General features: G+C 36.4%; 1 protein-coding gene across 1 annotated transcript; it reads right to left on the bottom strand.

The window, feature by feature from the left end:
• Positions 1–5700: 5700 nt before the first annotated feature.
• On the bottom strand, positions 5701–11256 carry LOC107777238 (uncharacterized). Its single transcript, XM_016597225.2, has 6 exons — positions 11118–11256; positions 9707–9926; positions 8691–8917; positions 8381–8584; positions 7421–7730; positions 5701–6346 (listed from the first exon to the last, which is right to left on the bottom strand). The coding sequence occupies exons 2-6, from the start codon at positions 9867–9869 to the stop codon at positions 6087–6089; spliced, it is 1164 nt and encodes a 387-aa protein (XP_016452711.1). The 5' UTR covers positions 9870–9926; positions 11118–11256; the 3' UTR covers positions 5701–6086.
• Between the last annotated feature and the right edge of the window lie 468 nt (positions 11257–11724).

Below are 11724 nucleotides of genomic sequence, written 5' to 3'. Positions count from 1 at the left end.
GATGCTATTTTTAGGATTGACAGCCAAATTTCCATTAATGGCAATATGGGAGCTGACTTCGATTGGGTCTATGGTCGGGGCTCCATCGAGATTTACTGGAGGTACTCCATTTTCTGGGGCAGTTATGTTGTCGTTCTTGCCATGGAAACCAAGGCCATTGTCTGTGTGTATGGGTGCTACTTGAGAGTTTGACATGTTGATCCTAGAATCAAAGACACTTCAAAGAACAAGCATAAAATAATGTGTGTTACGAAAATTATATCAGGCAATCACTATTATCCTTAGCCCTACAGTGGTGCCGAACTGTTTAACCTTAAAATTGGATAACAATTAAACTTATAATTGTTTTTAAGGATATGTGATTTCACTTGGCACAAGCTGATAAATATGAGAATTAATTTAGAAACTAACAGTAAAATAAAGCAAACTAATATGATGAAGAATTGTAGCCATCGAGCTAGATCGCCCTCGAACAATTGAGTATACTAAAAAGGTATGAACTAAACAGCAGAACTTAAGAGAGCTTAAGAGAAAAAATGTAGTATATTGCTTGATTATGCGTGAATATGATGTTTACTAAATGATTATAACCCTCTTTATATAGTAGAGGAATTCTACTTAGGATACAATTCTAAATATAGAAGGGGATCCCATGATTGGTTAAATGTCCGGTCTTGACTTGATACGTGCTGAGATTTCCGCCACGATCTTTGCCTGGTCACGGATATCTCGGCTTTCTATTATTCGGTTTAGCAAGCTTTCTTCGATCATGCTCGGTCCCTATCTTGCTTCGGTCTCGATCACGGCTGGTCTCGATCTTGATCGATCATCGACTCACGAGGTTAGCTATCCATCTTCGTACCATGATCTGATGCAATGTGAGGCCGCGCTTTGGTCTTCCACCCTAGTTTCGATTAGCCATACAAAGTTGGAGAGGTCCGATTTTGACTGTATACAAGTATTTCAATTTTAGCAAAAAACATAAAACATTTCTTTCTTGATGTTTGGTTGAAACTTTTTGAATAACATTTCTTCTTGTGTTTAATTAAGAAAATAATTTTTGTAAATAGTTGAATTCTTTTTAGCAAAAGCTCCTTCAAAGTTTTAAAGCAAAACGAAATTAAGGCTACTTATGAAACTATTATCAATCAATATTCTTCTAAATAGATATAGTGTTTTCACATTGAGAAGAGCCATCCTTCTCAAAGTACTAACATTGTTTATCGTATCAAATTGGGTAGATTCAAGTCACGTGGTCATCATTTTATCAAATATCTTTCACTTATGTATTGCAAATCTAAACTACAATCTAGAGCATATAATTTAAGGAAAATCGCATTATATAGCCGTTTAAAAAATAATAGACGATAATATATATATTATTTGCATACTAATACATATAACACACTAGTCGCAGTAAGCCTGTGCTGAGCTCGGGCCTAAATTTAAAGCCGAAAAGTAATACATATGATTAAAAAGAATAATTTGCATTATGTTTTTAAGTTTTCACCAAATATCTTATTTCTCCTGATAAAAAATAATCGTGTGTACTCAAATTATAGCCAAGATAAAATTCAAATCCACGGGCACGTTTTCAGTCTTGTATTCCTTAGGAATACCGAATTGATATACCATGTATCATATTTAAGAGAATTTCTTAGAACTCATGTCAACACAACCAAGAACAAATCTAATTCCCTTATGTTTGAACTCACTTGGCTTTAGTTTGCTGGTTGCTACCTTTAAACTGCAAGTTTCTATTTTATATTTAGAGGTAAGAACGAAACAGGGAAAAAAAGAAAAAAAGAAAAAAAAAATAGCACAAAGTTAGGTTTTGAAAAACAAAACTAACCAAAATATTGTGATGACCCGATAGGTCATCTTATGAATTAAAACCAAATTCTGTGTTCTGAGGCCTTAAAAACCTTATTTTATCCCTCCTTGATTTGTGTGCGCAGTCCGGACGTATTTGCGGAAAGCTTTTATGTTTAAAGTTGGTAAAAACAAAGATTTTTGCTTAAAAACTTCATTTGAGTTGACTTCATGAGCATTTTTGATAAACGGATCCGGATTTATATTTTAACGATCCCGGTGGGTCCGTATCGAAATATGGGACCTGGGCGTATGCCCGGAATCGGAATCGGAATCGGAGGTCTCTAGCTCGAGTTATAAATTTTTGTAGAAAATTGAGAGTCTAAAAATTTAATGGTTTTTAAGAAATTTTTAATGTTTGATCTTGTTGGTATCGGGTCCGTATTTTGGTTTCGGAGTTCGGTACATGTTTAATATAATATTTAAGAGATGTCTGTGAAATTTGGTGAGAAACGAAGTTGGTTTGACGTGATTCGGACGTCCAGTTGAGAAAATAGAAATTTCAAAGTGTTCTTGAGAATTTCATTTGATTTGGTGCTAAATTCGTGGTTTTAGGTGTTATTTTAGCGATTTGACCGCGCGAGCAAGTTCGTATGATATTTTAATACTTGTGTGCATGTTTGGTTTGGAGCCCCGAGAGCTCGGGTGAGTTTCAAATAGGCTACGGAGTGATTTTAACTTGGAAAAAAATTGCTGGTGTAACTGAGCAGGTTGCAGGCCTCTGATCTTGCATTTGCGAGATCAGGCATCGCAATTGCGACCTCTGGGGGGTCCGCATTTGCGAGGAGAAGCTGGGCCAACAGTGTTCGCAAACACAATTGCAAAGTTTCCTACGCATTTGCGAAGGGAGTCTGGGAATGGTAGGGATTGCAATTGCGATCAATTGGTCGCAATTGCGGAGGGTCAGGCTCGCATTTATGAGACTCTCTTAGCATTTGCGATAAAAGTAGGAATGAGGAGACCTTCGCATTTACGATAAGTTCTTCGCATTTGCGGGGCTCGCATTTGCAATGACGTTTGGACGTGATTTTTCATTCATTCTTCAATTTTTCAAAACCTAAAACACAAGTGGCGATTTTCCAAAGACTTTTTCTTCCCCAAATCATAGGTAAATGATTCTTAACTAGTTTCTTTCAATCTTTCACTTCATTTTACAAGATTTTAACCTAGAATCTAAGGTTTTCATGGTGGAATTGGGGATTTTTGGGTAGAAATTAGGGATTCAAAATTTGGGGATTTAGACCCCAAATTGAGGTCGGATTCCAAAACCAATTGTATATGCGAACTCGGGGGTGAATGGATAATCGAGTTTTGGTCTGAATTTCAGAATTGGACCAAGCGGGCCCGAGTATTGACTTTTGTTGACTTATTCAATAATGACCTAAATTGAGTCCTTTGTTATCGTGGGTGATTCCTAAGGCTTATTTTGAAACGTTTGGTTGGTAATTTGCTAGATATTGTTGGTTCGGAGGCGTGTTTGTAAGGCAAAGCTGTGATTGAGTTTTTAGTGACCTTTGGTTCGAGGTAAGTGGTTTGTTTAACCTTGTGTGAAGGAACTCCCCTTAGGGTTTGGTACTGTTTGATATATGAGCGACATGCACGTGAGGTGACGAGTGCGTACACGGGCTATTTGTTGAAAAATCCTGTTTTCATTAAGTAAATATCTATTTTTCCTTTAATTGAGTAACACTAGCATATGTAACTATCCTGTTTAGTTTAGGAAAGCATGCCTACGTGCCTTGATACTTGACTGCCTATCTGAACTCTGTGTAGCATATTTTAGTGAAATTTCTTGTTCTTCTTTGACTCGGACTTAGCCTAAATTGTGTTTCTTATTGTAACTGTTATCTCTCTTTGGTTGAGCTACATATTTACTTTGGGACTATAGAACGGTATTTCGGGAGATCCCCCTATAATACATATTTACTTTGAGACTACGGAACGATATTCAGGAAGATCCCCCAGCACTACATATTTACTTTAGGACTACGGAATGGTATTCCGGGAGATCCCCCTACACATTTACGTTTGGGACTACGGGACGGTATCCCGGGAGATCCTCCAGCACTGCATATTTACTTTGGAACTACGGAACGGTATTCCGGGAGATCCCCCAGTACATTTACATTTGGGTCTACGGGACGGTATCCCGAGAGATCCCTTGTTGCTATTACTGTGTTCTGAGATGTGGGCTTCCATTGAGTTCTATTCCTGTTAGATTTCCGTATTTATTTTACTGTAATATTCTTTTATCTTATTTCATTATATTTATGCTGGTAGGGTCCTGACCTCTTCCTCGTCACTACCCGACCGAGGTTAGGCTTGGCAATTACTGAGTACCGTTGTGGTGTACTCATGCCCTTTCCTGCACATGTTTTCCGTGTGCAGATCCAGGTACTAGCTATCAGCCTCGAGTCTAGCTGTGTGGTTGCTGCTTCAGGAGACTTCAAGGTATATTTGCTCGCGTCTGCAGACCTCGAAGTCCCCTTATATCCCCTATGTTCATTTTCTTCTTTTCCGTAGAAATGATGTATAGAACAATTAGGACTTCTTAAAAGCTTGTGACATCGGGTTTTGGGAAAGATGATTACTGTATATGCCGAGTGGTACCCTTTCTGCTTATTTACTTTATCTGTTAGCTGTTATTCTTGTATTTTCATTTCATTCCCGCAATATTAGTTTTACCTAGTCGTAGAGACTAGGTGCCGTCACGATAGTTCACGGGGGGAGAAATTGGGCCGTGACAAATATTCTATACAAAACCAAAAAACTATTTAAAAGACCAAAAAACCTAACCAAGAATTTTTTTTTTCTTTAAGAATAAGTTTAAAAGAAATAAAACCAGAATCAAATTGAAATTAGGCAAAGAAGACCAAGGAGACACACCTTTGTTGATACCCCCTGGGAATAACAATACTTAAGTTCCTACAATCTTCTTAACTGAAAAATAAAATTATAACTATCCACACACCAAAATAGAGTTTAAAAATATTAGGCTTAATATATTTTACTCCTCTTGTTGATATTTGAACCTTTTCACTTTTAAAGGATGCATAATGTAGCGATAAAATTATGAAAACTGATGAATAGGAGTTTGGATGCTTACCTGTATTTCTTGAATTTGTAAAGGTAAAAGGTACATATAAGCTATAGTATTTCAACAATTCTAATTATAGAACCAAACATTTTGGTTAAGATGTAACCATGACTCCATTTGAAGATTTAAGAAAATCTAAAAAGTTAGTTTTATTTACGAAATGTCTGAGGGCATCTACCATAATAAAAGGTTTATGTAGGGTGAGAAGGGATAGTAGAAACATAAGTATACTATCTCCAATAAGAATTCCATAAAATTATAAAATAGGACTTAAAAGTAGTATCATTAACTCAACACCCACAAAATTGATAAAGTAAAAAATGGCAACATTAAGGGCAATAGTTTTGGAAACTTGAATGTGAGGACGACAAAATCTTTGGATTGTCCCTTATTAATAATAGTAATATCTTATACATAATCATGGTATAATTTTAATATATTTTCGAATGTAATTATTTTTAACCACTTAACCCGACAAATGTGTTACTTGCGCAATAATATACATAGGCGAATCAACCACTCACATGGATTCAATCAAGCGATCTTTACACAAAACTTGAATCCAGTACCAAAGTGAAGTTACAAATCAGTGACTGCAACTCTAATCTCCAAATGTAGTTTGTCTGAAACTTTTGGTTACTTGATATCTTTTTATTCTTTTTTTCTTTTTCATTGCACTTATTTATTTTCTAAGAAATGAGAGCCAACCCAAATAGCCAGTCATAATAAAGTTTTGTTATTAACGAATGATCCAGTAATCATTTGAAGAATTACGAAAATATAAAAAGTACATTTTTTCTCTCTTAATATTACAACTGTACTAAAGAGAACATCAGTTCTAGACTCTCTGCAGAATCAAATTCTAATTCTAAATCTTAAACTCAACATCAAGTTTAAAATTTAGCTAACTGCACAAAATATCAATATTCAATAGCTTAAACTGTCTCTCCAACCCCCAGCCTCCCCAAGTTCCCCTTTTCCTATCTTTTTTTTTTTTCGCTTTTCTATTTTTTTTTTTTTGGGGGGGGGGGGGGGGGGGGCGCTAAGTTAAGGCTGTAACCAAGTTGTTTTAGTTACTAAGGGATATACTTTTTCTAGGCTGCTGCTTCTTTCTTTACTAGAAAGGCATGAAACAGAGGAACTTCTTGAGCTTCTTCTTTCTTTTCTCTTCTCTTGTTGTTACAGGTTCATGGCTACTGCTGCTGCTGAAAGATGCCGTCGCTCTATAAGAGTGTGATGGACCTTCATCATTTGTACACTCTGCCTTCAGCCTCTTAATATCCTGTTCTGGGGATGACTTACTGGGGAATTCGGCTTTGTTAGAAGGACCTGGTTGAGTGTATTTGGCTGCAGCCGCGCTCCCACTAATATAAGATTCTGCCAGTAGGTTTCAAGAGTAAGCAGAACTGAATATGTTTATTACAAATAAAAGGGTGGCACATTCAGTTTGTGATCACAAGAAAGATGTGATGTCAAGCTCAAGCACAACGGACATTGCAAATTGTTACATGCATCCTAATGCATTATTTTCATAGATGTCATCTTATTTGAGATGGTTAATAAATCCAGTCCAATTCCATGTTGATATAAACATCAGGATTTGACTTTCTGAATCATGCATGTACCTTGATGTAGCTTCTTTATCTGAGGCGTCAAGATTTGTAAGACGTTATTCGTAAATACATTTGCAATAGTCGTCAATGATTTTCAAATCCATTTTCTGTTGTGCAATTCCAAGGCCAAAGCTATATGTTGGCATGTTTTAAAGGATTGAATTAAAGAATAAGCTGTGCTCTACACATTCATGTGTTTCTCACTAATGTTAAATCACTTTCAGTTTTTGTTCCTTCGAAATGATGAGTGAAATCTACCGGAAACAGCCCCTCTGCCTTCAAGAGAGCCTTCAAGAGAAGGCAGGGGTAAGGTCTGCATACACACTACCCTTCCGAGACCCCACTTGTGGGATTACACCCCGTTTTGTTGTTGTTGAATAAGTATGTGAAATGATGACAGAACAAATTCTTCATGACAATCAACTAAAATAAAGATTGATGAACCAATTCTTCATATGATTCTTAGAGGAGTGAATTTTTTTGACTACTATAGATTAAGACGAGCTAATAACCGAGAAATTAACTCATAATAAATATGAAGCATCCGGATGCATGATGCATGACCTCGAGCTCCCTACAATATTATTGCCTGGATATCTTGGGGTAACAATTTGTTTTTTTCGAAATAGTTCTTGAGAATTAGAAAAATATCAAAAGAGGAGCAGTGTTTTCGACCACCATGCACAGCCATTGATACAACTTTTACTTAGCAGACAAGTAGAAGCACAGGCGATGCTGTCTTCCTAAAGGTCTAGAAGTTGAAATACAAGTAAGGTATACAGAAATGTACTGAAGTCATAATCAAAAGGAACATGCGAGGGCAAAGACGTTTACATACCTAAAGGTGCAGGCGGCATAACCACATCATTTGCTCTTCTGCACATCATTATTCGATAATTGCTAGTTGAACCTTTTCCATGCAAATCTTGGTTCTTCTCATCATCGAGATCCCGTAAAAATGCCATAGAGTCAAAATACTCATCAGATGCCAAGCTCTGGCGACTTGAATTCACTGAACTAGACGAATGTGATGCTACACCAACAAGGTCGTTCAGTTCCAAGTAGTCCTCTCTTAAAATGCAATCCAACTCAGCTACTATATCATCATCAAAGTGATCTGGCCTAATCCCTTCTGTCTGGTTCTTTACCTGTAAAAGAGATTAGATGGTCGTGGTAACATCTAACAGCATACAAACAAATTACCAGGGCAAGAGAAGTGCACTGTGGAAAAATACCACTAGAACAAAGAGAATGTAATGTCAAAGAATGCTAAATGGAACAGTGTTTCAAGTGATCTAATCACAAGGTTGGAAATCTGATGTCAATAACCTGGTATGCGTACCAGAAACTTGTTCTATCACCAAATGTGCAATTAAAATGATGCTTATCACAGATTATTGTGCCACAATCATCTAGGTGTACAAGACAACAACAACTACTACTACTACTACTACTACGCCTCAGTCCCAAACAAGTTGAGGACGGCTATATGAATCCTCACGTTTTTCTTTAAGCTCAATACATATCATCATCATACCAACAATTATCTAGGTGTAGTATCCTGAATATTCAAACTGATCTCAGGATTTTTTAACCATAAAGATGAATGAAGCAGGAAAATACGAACCATCAACAGTTGAACTCAAGCTCATTCAGAACATTCTACTGGCTTTATTTTGCCCCACAGACAAGCTACACCGACATACAGAATACATTTAACAAGAAAACTACGTCAAAACTATCTGGATATTAGCAACACTGTAGTGACAAGTGAAAAAGGGGAAGAAGCAGCACCAACCTGGGGTTCACCTATTGAATGTTGCCCATCGTTACTGCTAGTGTGTGGGGTAATTGATGGCATCAAGCTGAGTAAGAGGGTGTCAAGATCATCGTTTCTGTGCTCTGGCTTTGTCTCATTATTGACTTTGTTTATGTTCTCTGGCTTTCTCTCATTATTTAAGTTCTCATCACTGCAACTGAAAACTCTACAAAGTGCAGACTCCTGAAAAAATATCCAACCAAACCAGCAATTCACTTGCGTGTTTGACAAGACTGAAGCAACAAATTATCAGGTATTGGAATAGAGGAAAGATGGCAATAAAGATTACCTTTGACTTAGTGTGATCATGCTGCTCTTTCAGTGTTATTTTGTACTCTTGCATCATCCAGACAGTTTTCTGTCCAATAGGGGCTTGGGCTTCAACAAATTCAAAAGTGGTTCTCCAACCATAGATAGCAGAATTTGCAAATATTTCACAGGATTCACCTTTTGCTCTCCAGAATCCGTATTTCGTCTCTTTTTTCTCATTTGAGCTTACTAGAAACCATGCTCCAGCTACGTGTACCATGAATGGTTAGTAAGAAAAGAGATTCAAGCTGCCTCAAAGTAAATTGATTATTAAATGCAATCACCAGAACCATACTCCAGCTCTATTCTTGGGGAACATAGATAATTTAGTCAACTATGAGGGATTAAAAAACCAAGAATCTATTGAAGAGAGACAGGAACATGTGTCAGAAGATATTAGATTTACACCTAGAAGGTTGTCGTTCTATTACTTTAATTATTTACTTATCTTCTTGAAATAGAAGGGTGGCTTTCTTAGATTCATAAATTATATCCATAATGTTGCATCATATTGCTCAAAATCTAATAGGACGTTGATGAGTTGGGGCGCTTAGGATATTAAAATCACGATCTGGTATTTTACAATCTACTTCACTCCAAGGCGCTTTATCCTTTTTTCAACAAGCTCTATCAAGGAATAAAAATTAAATGGGGCGTTAAGATCCAATCCTCCTTCCATTAAAAGCAAATCAAGTTTTAGATTTCCTAATTGGATACAGCCATTTGAAAACGGTGTAGATGATAAAACAATTTTCTTTTGCAAATAGGATAGTCGATTATTTAGATAGATTCTATGAACATCATTTCATTGATAAGAGGAGTGTGATTTCAGATTTCCTAATTGGATACAGCCATTTGAACACGGCTTAGATGATAAAACAAATTCTTTTGCAAACAGGATAGCGGGTTATTAAGTCAGATTTTATGAACATCATTTCATTGATAAGTGTAGAGTAAACTGACAGCATAAATAATGCCGTTAGACTTGATGTTTACCTGGCAAATTTGAAGGATCGTACTGATAAAGATTGTCAACAATCACATCATCAGGGATAGGTGATCCACAGTTGATTTGGTCAAGGGAGAAAATGATTTGGTCATCACTCCAACAGGAACCGATAAGACCTGGGGGTGGAGCTGCCAGAGCCAGAGGACACATGGTAAACAATGAAAAAGATCAAAGGCGGAAAAGCTAGCGCTCTGATCTACTCCTTCTCTGTTGAATCAGAGACAGAAGTTAATGAGACAAAAGGCACAAACAATGACAGATACTACATCACCAAGAGCTCTTTCTATATATGACGACAACCATAAAAGAGAACAAAATCCAAAAGATTATTCAATAGATTTATCAGATACAACTTCTAACGGCCCTTTAATTTTGAAAAGGAAAAAACCCATTTTTTACAGATAATCTCGGGGGACATATCGAATCTGTCTCATATCTAAAATAGATTACCGTTATAACTTAAGGGTAATGGTTAATATAGAAGATTCGAAAAGGTAATATGAAGACACTGAGCTGGAAAAAATGATCAATTATTGATTACCAAACATGTTCATGGGTACCATGTAAAAAGAAAATGAACCAGAAGCTCAAATTGACAAGCAACAACCAGAGTTCAATCAGCCCATCCAGTTAAATTACCAGATATATCTAAAAATGTTTGAACAAAATTGGGAATCTGATGATGACAACTCTTAATGGCAAGATTGCTAGACATGGAAAATTCACCAATTAAGAAATGAATCTGTTCACTTTCAGATGTAACTTTCGTTAACTTCAAATGATAACTAAAATTGCACCAAAGATTAGCCCATTGACTAAGTCTTGACTTGAAAAAGACCTACAAAATCTCCATTTGGATGCCATAGTCAACACACTTAATTCCTTTTTTTCTCTAACTTTCATAAATACACGATTGAATAACCATCAAAACGATTATCAGTGGAAAAAGAACAAATTGTTCTTGCTTAATGCCATAATAACACGATCATCATAGAAACAAGAACCAAAGGAACCCAATAACATACACAATAAAACGATCAGGAAGAGGGCAAAAACAGCTCAAAACGGAAAATTCAGAAGAATCCTAAAGAACTAAGCATATTCTAAAGCGAATTCAGAATTGAACACGCAATAATAAAAAACAATTAGCAAACATTATCCATCAATATGGCTTTTTAATCCATCAACAACCCAACGAATTTGGGCAAATTCAGTTCAAAATCCTGAAGAACTAAGTGTAACAGAAAGCAAATTCAGAATTGAACACTCAATAATAGTAGTAACAATTAACACACAACATTATCCATCAATATGGAAGATTTTTAAGTGGGGAACAAAAAGGGAAAGCTACATAAATGAATAACAAAAAATAGAGAGCAAAAATTTCAAAGTTCTAACCTTTTTTGATGTCTTTTTTTCTCTCTCTAAACTTTCTAGTATATGATATTGCTTATAACTATACTCAAAAAAAGAGTGAAGTTTATATAGAGGTGGCTAATGTTAGTGTGACCATGGTCAGTTAATTCTCCACCCTCACAGTTAACACTTGCTACTACAGTGACACAGCTGAGTTTGTAAAGCTTTTGGCTTTGAACTTTGGTCTTTGGCCTTTTGAACCCAAAAGGAGTTCATTACGTGGAGGGCTGTGATTGGTTTGATCATCTAAACTGGGGCCATGGCGTGTGGACCCTGAATAAGAACTGGCGGGTAGTTCTAAGAAGGTTCCTTTCTGCTTTAATTTAGTATTGAGAATTCTGGCTTGGGTTTATTCACTTTTAATTATTGCGCAATGTGCTTATGCCTTTGCTGATGCCATTCATTTACTCCACTTCCATTTGTTTTGTTTTTTTTTTTCCTCTGATTGTTCGGTATTCGCATTGAATTTTGATTATAAGAAAGGATTTGCGCCGAAATTTGCACATTAAAGTTAAAGTGCTTTCCAATAAAAGCGACTTCATACTCCGGACTCGAACCTGCGACTATTGCCCTGTTTGTTACTCCAATT

Source organism: Nicotiana tabacum, chromosome 16 (assembly GCF_000715075.1).
Source record: "Nicotiana tabacum cultivar K326 chromosome 16, ASM71507v2, whole genome shotgun sequence".
Classification (NCBI taxonomy): domain Eukaryota; kingdom Viridiplantae; phylum Streptophyta; class Magnoliopsida; order Solanales; family Solanaceae; genus Nicotiana; species Nicotiana tabacum.
This window is presented reverse-complemented; position numbering and strand designations above follow the sequence as displayed.